At 54.6% G+C, this 23,304-nt stretch overlaps 2 protein-coding genes across 2 annotated transcripts in view; both read right to left on the reverse strand.

Annotated features, from left to right (window-relative positions):
• TRIM8 (tripartite motif containing 8) overlaps positions 1 to 13,728 on the reverse strand; it is a 29,701-nt gene extending 15,973 nt beyond the window's left edge. Inside the window, exons 1-2 of the mRNA XM_066191017.1 lie at positions 13,319 to 13,728; positions 12,375 to 13,030 (exon numbers count right to left, since the gene is read on the reverse strand). Of these exons, the coding sequence (XP_066047114.1) occupies positions 12,375 to 12,944 (570 nt within the window). The 5' untranslated portion in view covers positions 12,945 to 13,030; positions 13,319 to 13,728. The remainder of the gene's footprint in view (positions 1 to 12,374; positions 13,031 to 13,318) is intronic.
• A 7,679-nt stretch (positions 13,729 to 21,407) lies between these two features.
• SUFU (SUFU negative regulator of hedgehog signaling) overlaps positions 21,408 to 23,304 on the reverse strand; it is a 93,319-nt gene continuing 91,422 nt past the window's right edge. Inside the window, exon 13 of the transcript XR_010722270.1 lies at positions 21,408 to 21,992. The gene's annotated coding sequence lies outside the window, so the exon portion shown is untranslated. The remainder of the gene's footprint in view (positions 21,993 to 23,304) is intronic.

Here is a 23,304-nt window from a genome sequence, read left to right on the forward strand (position 1 = left end):
TTGTCCCACATCCCTCTAAAACACACAGGGATGCTCTGGCCCCACTGGAGAAACTGCCTGAATATCCTTGATGTGAAGCAGGTTTTCAATTTGCATTGCTTTGTACCTTAATTTCTTAGGCTGGCTGGGACCAGGCACAAAGCCCTACACCCTGCAACCTTTTCTGCACATCAGCAGCTGGAGAAGGCAAGAACTGGAGATCAGCCTTGCTCTTCATTATTTCTCCCTCTGGAAATGCAAGCCACCCACAATGACCACATTTTGGGGATGGCAAGTCCCGAATACACAAGGCATGGCACAGTACTCCTGGCTTGCAGGAATTGTGCAGAAAGGGCTCTGACTTACTCGAACGTGACGTCCCAAATTCCCCATCAGCCACGATCACAGGAAATCTTTGGGACCAGTCCCAAGGCTGCCTCATTGTGCTCCGAGCAGCAACAGCATGAATGAATCATGCTCTTCAACGTGACACCCAGCTCCCAGCAACGTACTCGGGACCAAAATATTTACGTTGCAGATGAGTAAGAATAGGACCAGATCCCCTCCCCAGCCTGGTGACATAAAAAGGCCAACCTGGTCTTGCATTGAGCAAGTGGGTGGCAGAAGGATAGGAAAACAGGAGGCAGAGACCAGTCCCATGTCTTGCAGCCTGGCTCTGCCCAGTGATGCTGAATCAGAGCCCTTCCCAGTTACAGGAAAACCCCAAAGTGACAAGCACCGAGACTACGATCCCTGTGGCACCACGCTCCCTCTGGGTGACACGTGAGGGAGCATGCTGGGACCTGTAGTTTCCGGCCAGCCAGCTGCAAAATGCCATCCCCCAGTAAACACATCTCAAATTAAAGTGATGCAAGGCCCCCAAACTCCTGGCAAGGTGCCAGCCATGGCGTCTCGTTGGCAGGCACTTGGCCAATTCCCATGTGCTGCACTAGCCCCTTTCTAAGGAGAAGCCAAGAGCCCGCACGCCACAAATCCCCTCACAGCTGACCTGCAACCTGCCCTTTCTGGAGCATTGTTTCTGCACAGACAGCAGGATGCTCCCAGAGCTCTGGTGCAGCCCTGGCCCACAGGAGACATCAGCCCTGCTCCTGCCTTGCTGTTGAGCCCCTCCACCTCTGCTCCATGGCACTGTGATGCCAACCCCAGAGCAAGGCCCCGCATTCAGTGCTGGTCAAACTTCGGCCACATAAATCCCAAGAATGCATCCCTTGAGGGGTCCCATAAAGACGCCGTGGAAGCAATCAGAGTCTTGGGCAGCAAAAAGCAACACGCTGGTGGGGTGTTCTCAGGCAGAACAGCACAAGCAGGCAAAGCTCCACCGAATAACCATACCAGTAAGGCTGGGGATAGCCACTTCCCCACAGCATCCCAGATGGGCACACAGCCACTCCGGGAGTGCTGTCACCCTGTGCTCCAGCAAGACCAGACCATACGTCATCCCCTGGGGAACGCGGCACCCCTCTCCTTGCCTGCTCACCCTCCCCGCTGCGGAGGAAATCGTGCACCCGGCTGATGTCAGGAGGCATCACTTCACACAAAGGCCAGGCTTCCTGGCGGGGAAGGGGTGGGGGAGTGGGGAGGAAGGGGAAGAGGAGCCCGGGGCAAAGGCAAACGGCATCTACAGCTCCTTGTGTGCGCAAAAGGGGCAGCAGCAGGAGACAACACGGCCCCTTTACTTCAATTGCCCTTGCACCCTGGAAAGAGAGGCAACATCGTCTTTCCTAGTGCCCTTCAGAGGAGCCACAGCGTGGCCCTGCCCTGCACCCTGTGCACCCCTTTAAGAATGCACGGAAAAGAAGGGACTCAAGTTTATTTTAATTTGCTTCTGCAAATAAATTAGTTCTATCTTCTCCATGCCAGGCTGTGGCTGTTGCCAACCAGGGGACACAGCTCCCTCCCTGCTTAGCACCCAACCAGGAGAAAAGCCATTTCTATCACAAGATATAACATCAGCACCCCCAAAATGAGCATGAGCATGCACCCCACCTGTCTCCTGCTCATGGCTGGCTAAATACTCACGGTACCCATTAATTGATAAATACAGATAAAAATAACGTATTGAGGACCAAAGGCAAGAGCAATCGGCAGCCCTCATGTCCCAAGCTCCTCTCCCAAGTATGCTCCCCGAAGCCATGCATCTTTGCAAAACCTGGCATATCATGGTACCCACAGCATCAATATGACCTCCTGCTTCAGCATCTCCTCTCTTTACCTCCTGCAGTCCCAGCTCACCCCCAGGCAGTGAAAGAGGATGGCGGCCAGCACCAGACTACATTGCTTTTGTCTCCAACTCAGCCACTCTCTTGAGGACAGGAGCACTCTGGACCAGCTGCACAGGGACCAGTGAAGAAGGCTCGGCTGTAAGGGACCTGCAGGATGTGGTCGATGTTGATTGAAAAGGGAAATCACTGATACTGCAGAGGGCAGCCAGGGAAGGTGGATTTTGGATGTGGGCACCGCCAGGGAATAACTGTAAAGGAGCAAACCCTGCCGCTCTCCTTCAATGGGCCGACTTCTGCTCCTAGGAGAAGGCCTGTCATTGGTTTTTAATCTCACCCAATTACGGACCAGCCTTTGACATTATTGATCTCAGGCCCCTGAAGTATCATTTATCTTCCAGGTTTGACTCGGCCATCAGAGCTCGACAGCTCAGACCCCAGTCAGCTCCATCTTTCCAAGGAGCCAGGGGAGCTGCTCTGCACAACTCCAGTCCTGCTGATTCACGTGAGCCATATTTGATGCTCAGTTTCTGTCCTCATATAAGGTGTCTTTCACTCTCTGCCTACCTGGCATTTCATTTTTTGTCTCAAAAATCCAGCTCCTCAGGTCTCTGGCAGACCAGCACTGCTTTCTCAAGCTTGGCAGTCCAAGGTGCCTCTAGTGTGCCCTGCTTCCCCCTTTCAGTTTCATTATCCTCTTTCAAAGAGGATGCGGTGGAGACTCAAACGTTATGGGATGTGCTGAGAACTGCACAGGGACTGGGGGAGCAGCGCCAGCAGCCAGTGCACAACCAGAGAAGCCATTTCTAGCTGTGACCCATTGCCATCTTCTAGAGTAGAAAGGACCAACAACTGCATCTCCTCATTCCCATTTCTAGCTGTGACCCACTGCCATCTTCTAGAGCAGAAAGGACCAACAACTGCATCTCCTCATTCCCTGGTGAGATTGTACCCACAGAAAAACCAGGTGGCTATCGTGGCTTTTTGTGGTGGCTTCCCCTTACCTGCCAGCCAGCACAGCTGCCACAGGGCCTGCTTGTGACTTCTGCTTGACCTTCAAAACTCCAATGTCTGCTCGCCCCACCAGACCCAGAAGAGATGGGCTGACGGGTTCCCTTTCCCCTGGATACCTCCATCTCCCACCCAAACTGACAGACGCTCCCAGCCTCCACTGTTTGGGAAGCACAAGGTTTTCCTCAAATGCCTTTGTCAACAGTTACTGGATGCAGCACGTACATGAAGGCTGTCTTTTCAGATGCCTCCTGTCTCTCTCTCCTGAGAAGCCAGGCCTTGTGTTTTGGGAAGGAGTATTTCCTGAGGAAGGCTCCAGTGAGCAGTTTTAATGCATGGAGAGAGGAAGGTTTACTTTTGGTTCTTCCCCTTGTTATCGTTTATCATATTGCTGAAAAGCACTTTGGCAAATGGAGATTAATACCATGTGCATTCATAGATTGTAGCAGGAACCAGCCCAGGGAAGAAGCAGAGGAGGAAGTGCCTGGATGGGGGCAGCTAGCAGGGTCCATGTTCTGCAAGGTACCGTCATCAGCAAAGAAATCTCCAGGATTGCTTCCCCACACTGCCATGGACTTCCTGACTCCTAGCAGGTCTCCCCACCTCTGCTTACCTCTAATTTAGGGTAATACCCTGACTTCCCCATCCAGACTTTAGGTGGGTGCAGAGATTAAAAAATGATCTTTTTTCTTCCCTGTTCTAAGTAGAAAGCTACAAATTCCTTAGCTGGAGGACAGGCCTCGTTTATTTTACCTGCTGAGCTTACATGCTCGGGTGATGCATTTGGAAAGGGGCGGTCTTCACAGCAGGCACTATTTTCAGTTCCCTGCCCAGATGCCCTGTTGTGCAGGATGCCAGCAGGCAGAGGCAGGAAAACAGCCCCCAGATGTGCTCCCATTCGCTTGATGGGGTCAGGCTCTGTCCCCACCCCCTACAACCAAACCACCTCTGACCAAAACAGAGCTCGCAGGCCTCAGTCACCCGGCCACAACAGTGCAGCTGTGGCAGGAGAGCTGCAGTAATTCCCTCCTGGATCTGGCCACCCCCATCACTAAGGGGCTAGCACAATACCAGAGGGAAGGGGGAGTGCAGCACCCCCCCCGCCCACACTGTCCCCAAAGGGTCTGTGAGGGGGACAGAGACCTCGCAGCACATTTATTCCGCTCCATCCATTTGAGAGGCACGCTTCAAGGGGCTTTTTGCCGTCAGAGGCGGGTGCACCAGGACAGGAAAAGAACAAAGGGAGGCACCGGCACCCCCAGCCCTTTGTCTGAGCGCAGAGGAGTTCACCTGCAGGGAAAACCTGCTCCCACCGCAGAGGCGGCAGCTCCACACGGATTCAGATGGGGAGAGGGATGCGGCCCCCCCCTTCCAGCAAGAGGATAATGAGCAGAAGGATGCAATCACATTACCCTCTCTCTCCCCTTGCCACACGCACAAGCCCATTACAGTGCACGCCAATCCCCCTGACTTACCAACAACCCAACAACCGCAACCAGCAATAAAAACCATTGCCAGAGAAATACCAACCCACCCCCCAGCGTGATCGATCCGTGTCTGCGTGTGGCCCAGCACCAAACCCTGGAGCTCGGCTCCACTGACCAGGATTGACTGGGAGGGAAGGGGGTGGGAGACTAGCTTCCAGGGGACGGGGTTTTAAAGCCACACAATAACTGGCTCAAATGAGGGTTTAGATTAAGCTGTCGTGTGGCAAGGGAAAACACTGCCTCCATTAGGACATGCGGGATTTTCTTTCCCTTTCTCCAAACATACAGCTCTAGGATGAAGCTTCCAGGTCACCCAGGCAGGGAGAGGAGAACTGGATGATGCCGAGCAAACGGGGGATCCTGAACAGAAAGAGATGGGTGGGGGGAAGAAAAGACAGATCAGCCCTCCCGAAGCCCCAGATCATACAGTCGGCTGCTCTGACAATGTTTACTCATATTTCAGAGAGACACAGCCATCCGGAACATCACTCCCTGCCAATTGCCTCATCTGGAGCCATCCACAGCTCGGCTCTTCCCAGCCCACTCCAGAGACAGCCCCTCCATCAAAGCATGCACACAGCAAGAAACTGAAAAAGGACAGGTAGGGGGAAGAGAAGAAACAGAGAAATTAAATTAATTCATGGGGGTTTTTTTTAACAGTTCTGGTACATCATCCCAGCAAACGGGTGACTTGGAGTGTGCTTGAAGTGCTGCACCACTGCAGACTCCAGGGCACTGTGCTGAGCTGGGAACTTCTGCTCATGCCACCATCACAAGAGAATCACAAGACAGAAGAGGGACAACCACGATGCCCTGGTGAGAACAGGCTAAAGCTGTCCTTATCAGAAAGGATCTGGGACTGGGAACCTCTTCCCTGAGTTCATCTGGGGCACATATGTAAAAACTTTTGCGTGCATCCAGAGTTTCATGCCTGTGAATAACCATCCATATTTGGGGCCAGAAATCTCTTCCTCCCATTCCCAAGTATGCTGGATGTAGCTCCCAGGAAAAAGAGGGGTGGCTGCCTCTGTCCTTCCATGGAGGAAAGGGAAGGGCAGGACATCCTGCACATTTCACATCTCCCATCAGTCCCCCAGCATCTGCCTCACCTTCTCTTCCAGCAAACAGAGGTTCATTGCAGAAAACTGGCTATCACTGCAAGAAAACTCAGCAGCTCTGAGTCCTCTGTGCCATCCCCCTTACTTCAACCCAACCAGCATCTCCCCAGCCTACAGGCTGTTGATAAATGCAAGAAGTTGACAAAGTCACCAGAACCTAGCCCAGATCCATAGCAATTTTTTTAAAAGCAAAAAAGCCAGGCCAAACCAGATTCTGCCCCGGAGCCTGCGTGGCAAAGCAGAATCCTGCTCCAAGTGTTTATTTATAAATCCGTACATACATGTACATTTGAATTCTGACAGAATTAATTCTGGCATCCAGCTAATTCAAAGCATTCCTCCCCCATCACACTACTGTTGCAGGCCAGCCCTGCACAGAAGCTGATTATAAAATGCTGCACTAGCCAGGCATTTCTGCAAAGGCTTGTGCTATTGAGCATTCAGTCTTTCCTTGCTTGGCTATTTCATTGTTTCGGTGTCGATCCCTCCTCTCTTGCCCTGTGTTTCCTGGTTACTTTTGTCCCTGCTCTGGAAGCACTGCTGCTCTCAGCCCCATTTCAGTGTCAGATTGAAAAAAAACCCCAAAACAATTACATGAAATTCAAGAGAAGAAAAGAAGAAATTATCACCATGTACCAAGATTTCCAGTAAACAGATAGGTAACGAGCCAAAAATAGGCCAATATGCTGCAAGGCAAGCTGCAGACAGATCTGGGTGTAGAAAACCCGCTGCCCGCCTCCCAAGTACGGCTAAGAAATCCCTGTGTGGTCACACGCTGTCCTCTGGAGCAGAGAGGAGAGAGGTCAGGGCAGCCAGCACTGTAAGAGACTCTTTATTCTTGGGCAGTTGCACGAATCTGATCGCTTGTGCCCTTTGTGAGACATGGAAATCTGCCTTCTCCTCCCACCCCCTTTGCCAGCCCCTCTTCTGCTCCTCCCGCTCAGATGGGGACAGAGGCAATTCCTTGGCTCCAGAGGAAAAGACCAAAGCAGCAGAGAGGCTGTGGACGCCCCTCTGGCAGGACCAGGCCCGGATGAGCACATGGGAGACCTTGAGAACAGTGCTTTGTTGGAGCAAGGGGAGGGGAGAAGAAGGAAAGGACAGTCCTGGGACTTGTGCATTCCTTGAAGGGCTCACCCAGACTCCCACGTGTGAGGCACGAGGTGGAGGGGTGGAGAGAAGTCCAGGGTGTCCCACTGTAGTTCACGTCTCTCCTACTTCTTCCTCTCCATCACGCTCATGGGCTTGAGGAGAACAGCACGCTGATCACCTCCATGCCAGCAGACACATGATGCTCACATAAATATCACACGACAGATTTAGATTAAACACAGGTCTGGGCTAAGTTCACTATGCCCTCATCACCAGACAAAGCTGGGCTTAGGCCTCCTAGTTCAGAGACCAGATCATGACACCTCTGTCTCGGGCTCATTCAAAGTCACTGCTGAGGGAGGGCTTCAAAGTGGGAAGGCCAGGGCAGTCTGGTGAGCAGGGGAATAGCTACATTTTGTTGCTATTCCTTGCAAAGCAGCTCAAGGTCCTCAGGTGAACCTTTCCTTATCTCTCCTCTTTTCACCTCACTCTCCAACAGCTGCCATCCACACTGCATTGTCCCCTGTGGGAAGGGAGCATTCTCCACAGCAGCCCCTGTCTACTCCTTTACCAAGGCTGCCCCTCCACGCAAGTCTCCTATCTCCCACCCAACCCAGCAGGCTGCCTCCCAGCATCCTCCATCTCTGCTGTCACTTCTGGGATTGACTCTACACAAAAGACTTGCAGCTGCAGGTCTGGAGCAACCAACCACTGGCAACCTGACGGGCTAAGGGCACAGAAAATGCTCAAGCTTAGCAGGAAAGCAGCAGGGAAAAGCCCTTAATCCAAACCCTGCGGAGGCAGGAGACTGCTCCAGTTCAGCCAAAGATCTGGGACTGCCAAGATACCCACTGCTGCTTGGCCAGCAAACCCAGAGGGGTTCGTAGCAGGGTGGCTCAGCCTCCCCCCAGACCTCTCTAGGGCAGCTCGGGCTGCTACAGCTTGAACTGAAATCTGTGTCCCTGACAACACAGAGCAGCAAAGCCTGACAGATCGATGTGGAGAGCGGCACAGAGCTAGGAAGCCAGGCTAGGTGGGTGCTGGGATTTCTGCCACTGCCCAAGGCCCAAGAAGTCAGTGCTCATCACGGCAGCTGGACCAACTGACAGCATCCTAAGGCACAAAGATCAGCCACATTTAGGTGCACAGTGCCAGATTCCTGAGGCCCCTGGGCAGGAATTAGGGCATAAGCAAAGCCAGGGAAGGAGAGACCTGGGTTAGGCTGACCTAACCCTTGGGCTGGGCTGCAGCTCAGCTCCAGGGTGCTGGTGGAAGTTCAGATGGAGGGCACAGGGAGAAGCTGCAGAACTCCTGCTTTGTAGGACTTGCTGCAAAAGTTGTCTGGGGACCAGGTATGCTCAAAGAGTGCCACAGCAAACACCTGCCAGGCACCAGCCACACCACCTACAGCCATGAGAGCTAAATTAGCACTCAAGCACTTGGGCACTTGCACTCACAATGCCTGCAGTGAGCTGCGTGCCGTGCTCCTCATAAACAAGTCATCTGGAAAATAAGTAAGCCTGTAAAAATCCAGTCCATCACAAGTTACCAAACCTGTTTCAGAGTAAAACAGCCTAGAGCAGCTCATGCCAGAAGCCTGGCAGTGAAGCTGATACCAAGCTTCCCCACCGGTGGGACTCCCTTGGTCCCAGCAAAACATCCCTGGCACAGATGGCAGCATGGGGATGCCACGTGGGACTTGGTGGTGGCCAAAGCTGGCAAAGCACCAGAGTTTCTGGTACAGACTTGAGATCCGTATCTTCCTGTGCTCCTACCAAGCACTCACCTTTCCTCGTTCTCATAATTTAGAAAGCACATGACTTGGCCTTGTGGGGTGCTGCCAATAAAGAAAGCCCAAACCCACTGAGTTGCAGAGGGACCCAGCAGCCCAGCCCCTGTCCCCCTGGAATTGCTGAACATGCACTGCTCCATGGACAGTGCTGGATGCTGTTCCTACACACCTGCAGGAGGATTCCCAATGTTTTTCTCCAGGTCTCAGCACCGCAACGCATTTTCTCCCACTTAATGTTCAAAACCACCAGGGATCTTCAGAACGTAAAGGGATTTCTAGGAAGCTAGGACGGGGAAAATCTATCTCCTTCCACCAAAACAAAAGAGAAGCAGAGCCTCTCTACCCAAGCCCTATTCCACTGGTGGCACCTTTAGCTGAGGACAGGCAGCTGGGAAACCTCTGAGCAAGCTCAGATGTACCTGGCCTCAATCAACCGTGTCCCATGCAAAGACAGGACAACCATGGTAATATCCCGCAAGTGAGTCTCTTTCTCTCACTGCTGACTTCTTACACATACTCCAACCCCAGCAATGCATTTTTCTCCTTTTTGATGGAGAAAAAATAAAAAGCAACACATCAGCCTCACACTGGAGCAACTTTCTTTTTCAGCCTTAGAAGTAGATTGCCCCATGCAGGCGGGAGGCACATGGCTGGGGAAGCAAAGGCAAAGATGGAAGAAAAAATGTTTCATTTTCAGACCTTGACAGAAACAAAATGACAAGAAAAAAAAAGAAGAAGAAAAAAGAAAGAAAGAAAAAAAAAAGAAGAAAAAAAAAGAAAAAAGAGAAAAGAGGGTGCCTTGTTGGCTTTTCTTCCCCCCCTCTCCTCTTTAAGTGCTACGAAAACAGGAAACAAAGGAGAAAACATCTCACGGGGGGAAGGGGAGGTAAGCGCTTTATACGCCCACGAAAGAAAGATTAACCACATATTTTATTTACTGTTTGTATTACAGTTGCACCGTGGAGTTCAAGTAATTCCGAGCCAGGGCTCTGCGGGTTTGCGCAGCACCTAATGCTGAGCGGGGTCCCTCCCCCAAACTCACCAGGCACATGTTCCACTTCAGGAAAACCCTGCACAGACACCCCCTTTCCTCCAGCAGACACCTACCTCCAGCCTCCTTCAGCCAGCCAGAGCACTTCTGCCCCAACTGCCAGCTCAGCTGACAAAGCACCGGGGCTGTTTTGAGCCCCTGTTCCCCTTCAAACTGGTCTGCAGCCAGGGGTAAGGTGCCCTTCGAGGTGAGTTGGCAGCACAACCAGAGGAATAAATGCTAAAAAAGCAGAGGTTATGGGGAGCGTGTTTGCAGGCTCCAGTCCCTCCTCCGGGCCATGGGGGCCACCCCCTCCACAGTGAGTTGATGTTGCAACCCCCACACTTGCGAGTTCCCCGCACCAAGGTCAGGGCTCTGATCCTCCCAACTTTGACTCATTTCTCAATTAACGGCTTTCTGAACACAAGCCACACATGGAACAAACCTCTCACAATGGGCCCCCCCCGGACCTCCCAAGTCCAGCGTTACTCATCTGCCCCCCAGTCCCAGTCCATCTTTCTCAGGATGCTCCAAGTGTGGCTCACTGCCGCTGCAGGGTGAGCAAGCAGCCAGGAATCCCGGGCCCGGCTTCCCGCGTCACCAGCTGAGCTCATGCACCCTAATTCGGGAGCCGACGAGGCCACCTTCCTTGCTGGCTGGCGACGGGCAGCTTTTGGCCAGAGACCTAGCCACGGCCACAGAGCAAGGGCTGGCAACCTGCTGGGTGCTTTTCCCAGGGCCTCATCCCTACCCCAAGCACTTCAAGGAAGAGCTGCTTCGACTATAGGGGGGATCCTTTGGGCACACCGTCCCCCAGCTTGGGGCTGTCCTTCATTGACCCAGACACTGTGCACCCAAGTGAGCCACGCGCCCAGCGGGAAGAGACAAGCTTATCATCACAGAGAAAGGAAATTAAAATAACGCGGCGATGGAGGTACCGAGGGATTTGGCCAAGGTCACAAAATAATTCCGTGGCTCTACGATACAGCCGTCTAACACTTTTGGTGTCTGGCCACATATCCTAAAATTTCAAGCTAGGGCCAAAATCCAGCCTAGCCGGTGGCAGATTTCTGCCAGGTCATTAGCAGCGTGCATCCGCAAGAAGCGGCGAACATCCAGCCATAACAACGGCAGCAAGAACAAAAAAAACACGCAGCAAGAGCGGGAATAAATGAGATCAAAGTGTCCTGGAAGAGGACCTGGAAAAATAGTTTTGGTCCCTGGCTAAGGCTCCTGGGAGATGCACATGCGAGCCCCATCCCAGCCCTGCACAGCCCTCCCGAGGTGGCTCCCCACCCTGGCAGAGGGAAACCAAAATGACTCCCTATAAATAGAAGCAGAAAAGCGCTTCTCCAAAAGACTGACTGGGTCTTTCCCCTTCCAGCGTGTGTGGCGGAGCTGCTGGCACCTCCATGGAGGTCCCTGGTTTTCCCCCAAAAAACCTGGAGAAGAAAATAACCTTCCTGTGAGCTCAGGCTGGCTCCTCTCTACACAGAGCTGCACCCACACCCCCCCTCCGCCCCACTCCCAGGCCTGGCCATCCAATTGGAAAGTAATTATACTGCAATTTTTATTTATGACTTCTTTTCTTTTTTTTTTATTGCTAAATGGTGACTCATTTTGGCAACATTAAAATACACAGGAAATCATCCCCATTTTACAGTAATCACCATTCAATTCATTGTTAAATATTTATTCGGCAGACAAGCGCCGAGCCTCTTTTGAAGGGTCGGAGAGGGAGCGGAGGGGCAGCCCTGAAAAGGGGGAAGGTGGCAGAAGGGTCATGGCAGGGTTGGCCCCAGGGCTGGTAAATGCCCGCCAGGAACTGGAGGGTGGGGAGCCAGAGGTGAAAGCTCCTGCCAGATGGCCTGGCCAAGAGCAAAATACAGACCCGCTTTCCCTCGAATCCAGAACAACAGCCCAAGCTGCTCTAAGCAGAGGGGCAGCCCTGTGCCCCCTAATAAAAATCACATTATTTGGCCAAACCCCAAGACTGAATCCCCACCAGTGAGACGTCATGGGTCTGACACGTCATGGGTCTCTGACACGAACCTCTTCCATTGCTGGGGGGAAGAGGATGGCGGCCACTGGCTCCAGTGGGAGGCAGTGGGAAGAGCAGGCAGTTTGACATTCACAGGCCTTACAATGGACAGGGTCCGCTCCCGCAGCCGCTTTGTCCTCCAAGGAAGCCCAGTTTTGGGGTGACTCGACCTCAGATGCAGGCAGCTCTTCTGCCTTCCTCCAAACAGCTGCACAGCCCAGCACAAACCTGGCACACGGTCCCTCCAAATGCCCCTGGCCCGAGACCTCAACCCTTCCCTGCAGAGCACGCACCCAGGGGGCTGTAGGTCCCACAGCTCAACAGCTACAAAGGCCTCCCAGCACAGACACCTTCCCACCTTCCCTGGGGAGCCCCCCTGGCACCCATGGGCTCTGTCACTGCTTGGCTGGGAGGCCACCCAACATGTCTGCCACAGAGGGACCCCGGGCGGAAGGAGGAGCAATGCCAGGATGGATGTTGTGTAGGTCCTACACAAACAGAGGGGAACAGACACGGCAGGGAAGAGGGTGGCTGGGTGGTCCCCAGGCTGGGCAAACCCAGGTGTCCAGGATGGTTGGACTCACCCGGATCTCATTGCGGCGGATCTCCACGTCGCAGACCGAGTGTCCCTGGTGGGCCCCGCTGTAGTAGCAGCAGAACTGGCAGACGGCCACCTGCTCGGCCTCGCAGTGGTACAGGCGGTAGGCGTTGTGCTGGGGGCAGCTCCAGGCCCGCACGTCCTCCGCCTCCACCAGGAGATGCCCCCGGGCCGTGGAGGGCTGCTGCAGGTGGGTCTGGACGTGGGACTGGCAGCACGGAGCCTCGCACCTCAAACAGATCTTCTGGGCGGGCAGCGGCGGGCCCCGGCGGCAGAAGACGCAGTGCAGGACTGAGGGGGGCTTCTCCAGGTTGAGGGAGTTGAACTTCTCCACGATGTTGGTGAGCTTCAGGTTCTTCTCCAGGTTGGGCTTCTGGTTGTAGGCCTGGTTGCACTCCGGGCACCGCACCAAGCCCGACTCCTTGGCCCACGCCTCCCCGATGCAGCCCCGGCAGAAGTTGTGCTTGCAGGGCAGCTGGACCGGCTCCACAAAGACGTGCAGGCAAATGGGGCAGATGAGCTCCTCTTCGAAGCAGTTCTTCCAATTCTCGGCCATCTCTGCCGACAGCTCTGTCGACGTTTCCCCCGAGCCGCTTCGGTCGCTCAGTGCGGTCTAGGGGCGGACGCCGGGGTCTGTCCTCCCTGAAAGGGGAAGGCTGAGGGTGAACAGATAGGCTCCCCCCTCCCCGCAGCACGCGCCATAAATAATAAACCACAGCAGATTTTAAAATCGGGGATAAAATAAACCACAGAGCAGCACTCTAGGAATATCCGGCACGAAAACGCAACGTACCCATCGCTTTGTTAAAAAAACAACGCAAACGGTTAAAAAAATCCCAAAGTGATCCTGTTGGACTTACAGCCCGAAGTCCTAACCACCCCTAAAAGCCATTTGCTCCTTTTTACCCCAGAAGGTGAACTGAAACTTACCAAAGGTTGAAAAAAATCCATACAAAATCCAGCAGCAGAGTCCAAGTTCCATATAAAGCTCCTAAATTTAGCGCTCCAGATCAGATTTTTCTTTTCTTAGGTTTGCAACTGACATTCAATATTTTAAAGGGACTTTTGTCCCCCACCAAACCTGGCCAACAGCTGAGGGCAGCGACTCGCTCGGGGTTTTTTTCTCCTTCCCTGTATTTCTCCTCCCTCTCCCCCTGATGGGAGTTGGGAATCAGAGTCTTTTAAAGGAAACAGATCAAAGGGTTAAGATCCAAAACGGGAAAAGGAGGAAGATTAAAAAAATAATAATAACAGCGACGATGACGATGGCAGAAAAACGAATTCTCCCTGCGGCCCCCGAGATTTGCTTCTAAATCAGAGGAGCAGCAGAGTAAAAAAAAAAAAAAAAAAAAAAAAAAAAAAAAAAAAAAAGGAAGAGGGGGAAAAAAGACAAGAAAAAAAAAAAAAAGAAAAAAAAAAAAAAAGAAGAAAAAAAAGCCCTCTCGCCTGCTTCGAGATTGCGAGGTCTTGAATGGGAGAGCTCGGTCATTCAGAGCAAACCCCAGCCCAGCACTGCCCGCCCAGCTCCTCCAACGCTCCCGGAGAGGGATGGGAGAGGGGACGGGCTTTGCCACGGGGGGTCTTGAGCCCCGCGGACCCCAAATCAACCTGCTCCCACTTCCCACCAGGGCTAGAAGGAAAAAGGCGCCCGGGGAGGTCCGTCCTAGTCCGCTCTCATAGCCGGCCCGGGGGTCGCAAGCCCCCGACGGTAACAATGCTTTGGGGCGCACGGACGGTGCCCGAGCCGGCGGCGGAGCGCTGCCTTCCCCGGCGCGGCCCCGCCGGGAAGGGGCGAGGCGGCGGCGGGCAGCCGGGAGGAGCCGGCCGGAGCGAGCGGTTCCGGGAGAGCCGAGTCAGCTCTCAGCCATCTTGAGCTGCCCGGCTGAGAACGGAGACCGGGAGCGCGTTAAAAATAAAATTTAAAAAAAGATAAGGAAAAAAAAAAAAAAAAGAAAGAAAAAAAAAAGAAGGAAAAAAAGAAAAAAAAAAAAGGGGTATTTAAAAAAAAGAAATTATAAAGTCACCAGAACAACCCCGCTCCCGGGAGCCACCTCCTCCGCCTGCCCAGCGAGGCTCTGCGGAGGGGCTGCGGGGCCAGGCGAGCCCGAGCCGAGCCGAGCCGTCCCGTCCCGGCGGGGCCGCTCAGCACAGCCCCCCGCGCCCGCCCCCGCCGCCTCCAGCCATCTTGGGGTCGCCCTGGGCGCCGGAGCCCCACGCCCCGGCTTCCTCCCGCCGCCCCCGGGGAGGCGGCCGCGGCCGGGGGGGGGGGGACGGGGGGGGGACGAGGAGCGAGGCGGGTGGGGGCGCGGATCCCCGCAGCGGGGAGGGGAAGGGGGGGCGGCGCCTCGGGCTCAGCCCCGGCGCGGGGGGCCGGGGCGGCGGCGGCGGGGGGCGGGCGGGGCGGCCATGGGGGCGGCGGCCGCGGGGATCGATCAACCGGGGAAAGGGGTGCGGACGGGCGCGCCCCGCCCCGCTCGGGAGCCGGCCGGGGTGGGGGGGGGCGGAGCGGAGGCGCCGGTGCCGGTGGGTCTCGCCGGGCGCTGCCGCCGCCGCCGCCGCCTCGGAGCTGCCGCTGCGCTGCGGCGGGAGCGGCCCCGCCCCGCCCGCGGGACCGCCCCGCGCGTCACCGGGCACCGCCCCCGCCCCGCCCCGCGCCGCGCCGCCGTAAAGGGGACACGGCTGGCGGTGGGGCCCGGCGCCGCCTCCGCCGCTGGCCTGGAGGAGACCGGCGTTGGCGTGGATCGTCTGGCCACTGCGTCGGCCGGAGGGCCACCCTGCCTGGCCATCGGCATCCCTACGCGGCCGGCGCTGCTCACGGTGCCAGTCCATAAAAAGGCTGATTGCCCTGGAACCGGTGCACATCTGGGTCACAGCTGGTACTGGGCAACATCCTCATCGCTGTGTGCAACTTCTTCGCAAGGGCAACAGGAGGGGCAGGCACTGATCTCTCCTCTCTGGCAAGCAGGGACAGGACCCGAGGAAAAGGCCTGAAGTTGGGTCGGGGGAGATTGAGGGTGGATCTGAGAAAAAGGTTCTGGTTGGACACTGGAACAGGCTCCCCAAAGAAGTGGTCAAACCACCAAGCCTGCCTGAGTTCAAGAAGCATTTGGAAAACACACTCAGGGATGCTGAGGATGTTTAATTCTTGACTATGTCTTGTGCAGGCCAAGAGTTGGATTCGATGATCCTTGTGGGTCCCTTCCAACTCAAAATATTCTGGGATAAGTGCCCTCAAGAACCTCCTGTGCCCTCTTGGCAGGCTTCTGGATGGGCTGTTACTTTGCACAGGACCATTTAGGTGCGTTTCCTCCCTGTGCAGAGCAACAGCCGTTTGTCCCCGGGGATCTTTCCCAAACCAGCAGCCCCAGCACCTTCTGCCAGAGCTCGGGGCACAGAGGTGTCTCTGTTAACAGCTCTCTCACCAAATGTTTCCGCAGCTGTTTCGTGGGACACTGTATATCTAACCCCTGCCATATGTGCCAAGCTGCTGGGAATAAAGCACATTGCTGGTGTCAATCCATTTCCCACTGGTGAGAGTGTCAGTGGCTCAAAACGAGGTATTTACATCAAAAAATGGTCAAGGGCAACAGTCTGGTTTGTGATGGAGAGACAAGAGGGCAAATGCTCAGTTAGCAGCTTTGGGATCTGGCCCAAACCTGACCCTTGGGTGACGATCTCTGATGGCAATTTGCCTCTGGGAGGGATTTAGCAGGAATTCCCCATCTGCAGCCTCAAAGTTACCGACCAAAATTTCTGGAGACACCACTCAGTAGTGTCTACTATAGCAGCCTATTATCCCCCGTGCCTTGGACCACCTGGGGCAGCCTGCTAGAGGGATGAGCATTCCACACCACCCCCAGTATGGAGATTTCCCAGATCTTTCTGCACTGTGTTTTACAGGAGGCCCCTGTGCATAGGCAGGTCCTGCCAAGAGGCACTCTGATAAGGAGACAGTGATGGCTTCTGCTGCAGGACTGGGGCTCACCCCCTATCACCCCTCCATTCCTGCACATCCACTCCACAGCTCCTGGGGCTCAAGTGCTGATTCCTGAAAAGGGAGCGGTTTGCCATGTAATTCCTCTGCCAGGCCTCAGAGCCCATGGGCTGTACCTCTGCTCCAGGGTTTTACAAGCCATCCGGCAGCCAGGACTGGTGGGAGCTGGGCAGGGCAGCATGAGATGTGTCAGAACCACAGTCGACTGGAGGAGGCTGTGTGGAGGCAAACCTCTCCCCAAAAGTCAGCGCAAAACTATTCATGACTCTCACTTCTTTATAAACACACACAGTACCAGACAGCCTCCAGTGACAGCCACCATCCCCACCCCAGCCAGTGCAGGGCTCTTCCGCAGGGGCTTCTCAGGCCCCCTGTACTCCCACTGTGGCTGTGCTGGGGAAGCTGATTGGTATTTACCAGTACCTAAAAGTGGAAGGGAGACGGGATGGGGCTTAGCCAAGCTGAAAGATGGACCCTATTCCTGGCTGGGAATCCCTCTGTCCTGGGACTGGCACTCTGTCATCATATCCACATCTGGATAATGCCCTCTCCCTGCCCATGCCAGAGAAACTCCCTTGGCAAGGGAAGCCCCAAAGCCAGGCTGGGCATTGCAACCCTTCCACAACCAGCAGGAGCTGCTTGGGAGAAGGCTGTAGACAGGGTCTCTGCCTACACAGCTCCTAAACCCTTTCCTGACACTGCTGGGTGGCTGATGAACACCAGCAGGAGTAAGCTGCAGAAAGCCTGCCCATGCTTCAGTATCCGCTCCACCAGGATCATGGTGTGAGTCCCAGACCACACCAAGGGGCCACAGAGGTGGTTTGTAGCTGAGTCCTGGTGTACATCCCTCAACCTCCCCCAAGACTCAGTTCTCAGCCACTGCCAGACTATCATTCCTCTTTGCCAGAGGTCTCCCTTCAGCAGCCCTTAGTCCTGCTCTGGAAAGACCATTGCCTGCCCCGTCTCCCCAGAAAAGCATCAGCATCTCTGCTGAGCCCTCAATGAGCACTGACTGGACTGCAGGTACACCCTGCAGAGCCAGGGTGCTCAGACACTAGCATCTGGCATTGAGGTGGCATTGCCTGGTGCAGACGATGTCCCTGGAAGCAGGGATGAGCTTGGCTGCTCTGCAGAGCTGAGGTACCAAACTCACTTTGGTGTTTAGGGCTTGGGAGCCTGCTGAGTTGATGGTAGAGGGAGGGTGTTTGCAGAGATTTACAGAGCACTTGGCTCTTAATGTGACACCATCCCTGTCTGCCACCACCCTCTCTTGGGAACACTCCTGAAGGCTCTGGCACCCAGCCCTGTACCTTCCCCAGAAGCTTTGAGCCCTCTGGAAGTAAAGCAAAGTGCTATGTTTCTTGGGTCATTTATAACTCAATTAACCAGTCAGCAAAAACCCATCACCCCCCTTCTGTCCCCTTCCATGTCAGCCTGGTGAGGTGGCTCCCTGTGATGGAGAAAGCTTCCTCCACTCTCCTCCATGTGGTTAATACGCTAAAGGCTTTCACTGATATTTAAGTTTTAAAGCTGGTTTTAAGGAGGTAAGGAACTTGCAGGGCAGCAACAGCCTGGTTTCCAAAACTAAACGTCTGCTTATGGCCAACCCCTGTTCCTGTTTGGGGTGGAGGAGGAGGGAAAGGGCTCCATGGAAGAGGCACAACACAGAGGTCTCCATGGTCTCCTGCTGACCCAGCCCAGGGCACACCACCAACATGCACCACTTGTGCCCAGCCATCCCATGGAGTCACACTTGTCCCTCACATGCTGTCACCTGCCAGCTCTGGCATCCTCCGAGCCTGATACCTTTTGGGAGAAGATGCATATGTGTGTATGTAGTGCATCTGCAGGGGAAACCTGTCCTCTGACATTAATAAAAAGGGACCAGAAGCAGGGCATGCAGCCTGGTCCCCACAGCACACAAAGCAGGTTTCCCAGCCCCCCTGGCACTGGGATCCAGTGACACCCACATCTGACACTGGAAGCTGGGAACAGGTCTGGAATGGTGTGTGGGGTGCAGGGATGGTGATGCCCTTGCTGGCCCCGTGGGAGAGCCTTACCTTTGTGCAATGGGTGCGCAACTGGGGCTCCTCTTGGGGCAAAAATGCTGGGCTTTCTCTCTTCCTCCCAGAGCCTAAAGCATGGGCCAAAGTGGATATTGAGGGCTGGCCAAGGGGGACTGCATATCAGGGTGTTGGAGAGGAGCTCTGCTTTGGTTCCAGCAAATCCGGGGTGGAACAGCCCAATCTGAGGTTGACTGGCCAAATCCAGGGGTGCACAGCCAGCCAGCTGTGGAGCAGGGATGATGCTCCAGGGCTCAGCACCTTGGCTGAGCTCGGGGTGCTGGTGGGTGCTGGTGATGCAGCAGTGGGTCCGGCAGCTGCGGGGCTGGGGCGCGGGGAGCCGGACAAGGGCCCCTGTAGTTCCCTGCTTGGAGGGGTTTCTTTCTATGCAAATGCCTGGGAGCAGCTGCCCTGCCGGCGTGACTCATTTCCTGCTCTTGTGTCACATTCTGGTCAGGCCAGTTTGGCAAAGGCTTTCTTCTCTCCCTCCCTGGCTTCTCCTCCTTCTCTCCCCAACGCCGAGGGCTGGGATGTGCATTTGCTCAGTCCCTGGCAGGATGAGGCAGGATTTTCAGGAAACTGCGTCAAAGCCACAAAACCTCCATATATATTAAAAAAAACCCAAAACAACCAAACAAAAAATCCAGCACAATTTTCTCTTATTCTTTTTTTCTGAGCATGATGGAGACTGGCGGTCAGACAGGCTCCTCCGCTCTTCCCCCCTCCTGGGGTGGCTCCTTCCCCTGAGACCCAGCGGACAGGACCTGGCAGAAAAGCTGTAAAAGTTTGCTGGGTGGACAAGGGGAAAAAAAGGCAGCTTGGTCTCATTTTACCTTCTGCTGCCAGTTGGAGAGGTGCTGCCAGAGCCGGGCTGCCAGTGGGCAGCCTTTAACAGGGGATGGCTGGTGAGATCATCTGGGAGAGCCACCATCCCTGGAATTTGCCCGACATTTCTTTTTCCTCAGCAGAGCTCTGGGGCAGACTCACCACTCCTCTCTGAAAAATGTACTGTATGGGGTTAAAAGTAACTCGTTCATCTTAAAAGGGATCTGGAAAGGATGGTAGCAAGTGCCAATAGATCCCAGCGTGGTGAGTCTCCCACCACAGGTCAGGAAAAGGGAAGGTGATTGTGGCAGTGAATCCCTCTGGCTGCTCCCACAGTCCATCCAGGCTGGCACTGCCCAAAGCCCAGGCCGTGCCACGGGTAGAAAAGTCTGATCTGTGTTGTAGTGGTGAGGCCAGGATTTGCAGCCTCCCAGGTGGCCATGTAAACCCTCCTGCCGCGGGACTCTTGCTTTGCTGTGTCACCATCCCCTGGCTGCAGGGACACACAAATACCCCCTTGCTGCCCTCAAGGCCAGGGCAGAAAGCAGCAGCCCTTTGCCTTGAACTCATGGCTACCAGTGGCCCGGTCCTCCCTCTGCTCCAGCCCTTTCCCTGGTGCATCAATCTCTGGCACAGCATCCCACACCATAGTGAGGCATTTCCCTGAGGGAAAGATGGAGCTCCTCAGTGCTGCCAGCCCAGCAACAAGCTTGGGACATGAAGATGCCAGCCTCAAATCTGATCATGGGAGACAGGATGGGAGCAGGATATGATCTCACCACCTCCATTCCCATCTGCAGTTTGATTCAGCTACTCTCCCACCAGAAGGCCCCTGTGATCCCTGCCCAGAACAAGGTGTAATCTTTGCAATCTTCACATCAATTTCTCAGCCTTCCTGTTAATTTTCTGCATGTTCCCTGCAATTCAAGTTAGCTCCAGCCAAAAGACAGTGGCACACACATTCTAAGAAGCCCCCTGCCAGGGAGCTCTTGGGCTTTCCTGTGAAGGGCAGAGCATCCAAGGCTGTCATGCCCTGTGCAACCCCAAACCCTCAAAGCCGAGTGGTGCCATGGAGCTCCAGTTTGGTGGAACTGGGGGAAACCAGGGCAGGTGAGGGCATGAGATTGCTCCAGAGCTGTGGCCTATGCTCTCATTGCTGCTGGGGTTCAACTTCCTCTCAGAAAGCCTGAAGGTCTGTTTGCCCACAGTGAAGGGAAAAGCAGGAGGGCTCTGGTATAAATTAGGTCAGGAAGCATTGCTAATAAACTGTCACTCCTGGTTGTGTAATGGGAGCAATTACGGGCTTAGGTTTTGTTAAGACACCAGGAAGGAAAACACGACCTGTCTGGGGGTAGGAGTGTGATAGCAAACAAAAAGGAGGGTCCTGTTGACAGAAGGATGAAGCTGCTTTCGTGTTGGAGGCATTTCTGTCTCATCCTGGTGCGTTGGCAGCCTGGGGCTTGAGCAGACTGAATGGGGAATGCAGGGAGTGGGTTCTCAGCTCTCTCTGTGCTCTCTCCTTCCCCTGGGCACCCCAGGGCCCCAGAGTCCCTAGGCAGGTAGTTTTAGCCCCTCTGAAGCCTCCCTGTCCATGATCCACTCTGCTCAGCTCAGTGCTTGGTGCCCACTGTCCCCACACAGATCCTGATTTGGGCTCCAATGGGGACCTGTGGGCGGCAGGGCCCGTGCTGGGCTCTGCCAGGAAAGCCTGGGAGAAGTGCCTGAGCTCTTCCTGCATCTGATGGCCCTCCTCTCCCTCCAGAGCTGCCAGGCTTCCCTTGCTGCCCACCTTGTGCTGCCCATTGCACTGTGGGCAGCAAACACCTCTCTGTCCATCCCTCCCTGCTGCCAGTCTCTGAAGGGATGGTTGGTTGCTGGTGGAGGTCACCAGGAGCCTGGCCAGAACAAACTCAGGGCTCTCCATGAACAAAACCCCAGGGTCCTGACAAACCTGTGGTGGGGACACCCACGTCCCCTCCACAGGTATCAGGGGAGTGGGAGGCTCCCGGAATGAATCCAGCTAGTGCACACTACTAAGGAGGGGCTGTGGCACCTGGCAGCCAGGGTTAGCCTTTAACCACCCAAAACATGTCAGGAAGGGAGAGGAAATTCTTGAGGCATCTATTAACATAAAAGGAGTCATACTTTATGTTCGGTCTCACTTATGGCTTATAAATGATTACTGCACCTTTTAATAAATGGTTAATCAAATGTTAGAGTCCAAACAAGTTGATGGGTTGCTTATTACCACAGTTTATAACCTTTTATGAATGCCTTCTGTCGATGTACTTATAAACATCCATACCACGTACTTCTCATGTCTTGACACGTTGGTCACATCTGTTTGAAGTTTATTAACTCTTGAGCTGCTCGCTAACGGCAGGCTGGGGGTATCCCGCTATTTTCCTGTATCAATCCTTGCGGCTCAGAGGGCACACCTGCACCAGCTGAGGGGCGGTGTGGGCGTCCCCCTTCATCCAAAAGAGGCTCCAGGCGAGCAGGATGCAGCTGCATCAGGAATAAGTTGGCAGTGGGGTGTTGCTCTCAGGGGTGCATTTTGTTTTTGGCCACCAGGACAAGGAGCCAAGGGAAGTCAGTGGGAGATTCTTCCTCTCTTGAAGTCACCGAGCCGAGACAGGACGTCGTCCTGGGCCGCCCGCTTGAATCAAAACCACAAGTTATTGGGCTCAGTGCAAGGGGAGCTGGGGGGAGATTCTCTGGTCTGCAAACACAGGAGGTAAACACAATGATTTAATGGGCTTTTCTGGACTAGAAACCCACAGAAACATCCTTGGCCATTGCCGTTCCTGTGCAGCCGAAGCCCCCCTCCCACCATGTTGCAAATAATGAAATGAAACTTTCAACAAGTTGAATAATCAGAAAACAATTTTCCAATAAAATCATTCCCTGAAATCTCCTTTTAAGGCAAGGACTGGGATTCCCACTGCCGAGCGTGTTCCCAACGCCTCACAGTATTGTTCGGCTGGCTGTGCCGGGGCTGGGCAGGCTGCCACACCACCCTGTGCCCCCGGGAATGCTCCCTGTCACACGGCCCAGCCGCCCCTCCACTCCTGAGCCCCTTGGCCTTTATGTTTCCCCTTTTGCTGCAAGCTTCTGATAATTTTCCTGTTCAAAAAGCAAGTGGGACATATGAGGTGCTATGGCCCTGTGCTTGCTCCAGCATTTTTAAGAGGTAGAGAAAGGATCTGTGCATTAAGCAGACAGCGATGATCCCAGCCTGGGCAGCAGGCTGGGTCTCCCAGGTCATCTTGGCCTTGGACACTCCTGGAGATTTTTTAATATCTAACCATGCTTTTTCCTTTGCTTTCTGCTGTCCAGCCCTTCCAAAGTGGGTACCCCATCTCCTGCAGCAGGAGCATCTCCAGCACGGGACAGCCGTGCTCGCTGCCCTCCAGCGGGTTATGATTTGTGGTCAGAGGGTAGAAAGTCTGAGGAAATAAGAATGATGGGAAAGGGCATTAAAAATACTCCTCCCCTAGGAAAAACAAAACCAAACCTGAGGTACACTTTTTTGAAAAGCCACTGTGGCAATGGTTGCTGCCTGAAATGAGGCAGTGCTTCCCTGTGGCAGGTGAGCAATGGGGCATGGAGGGGACAGAGGGGACAAAGCCTGCACTGAGGCCACTGTGGCCGAGCTGCCATGGCCTGTCCAAACACAGCTTTCAGTTCTTGTGAGCGATGAGGTGACAGGGCAAGGTAAGGCCATCTTTTTCCCCAGTGCAAACCCTGCCTGACAGCAGGAACAGCTGCTCCAAAAGCTATTTGGAGAAGCTGGAGCTTTTGGGCATGCCGTGGGTGCCTAGACAAGGAGCTGGGGCATGCAGGGGGCTTCTCTACAGTCTCCTCCCACTCCTGCCAGGTCCTGGTTTCCTGTGCCAGACCTGAGGCTGTGACAAGCAACAGGACAAGGATGCCTGCTGGTTCCCTGCTGTCCCCAAAGCTTGGCTGTGAGGCTGGGAGTGCTTGTTCTGTGCCAGAGGGAGGCAGCAGGATCTGGCTAAGCTTGGCTGCTC

The sequence above is a fragment of the Chamaea fasciata genome, unplaced genomic scaffold, assembly GCF_029207755.1.
Source record: "Chamaea fasciata isolate MVZ Bird 193981 ecotype frontalis unplaced genomic scaffold, bChaFas1.0.hap1 SCAF_9, whole genome shotgun sequence".
NCBI lineage: Eukaryota > Metazoa > Chordata > Aves > Passeriformes > Sylviidae > Chamaea > Chamaea fasciata.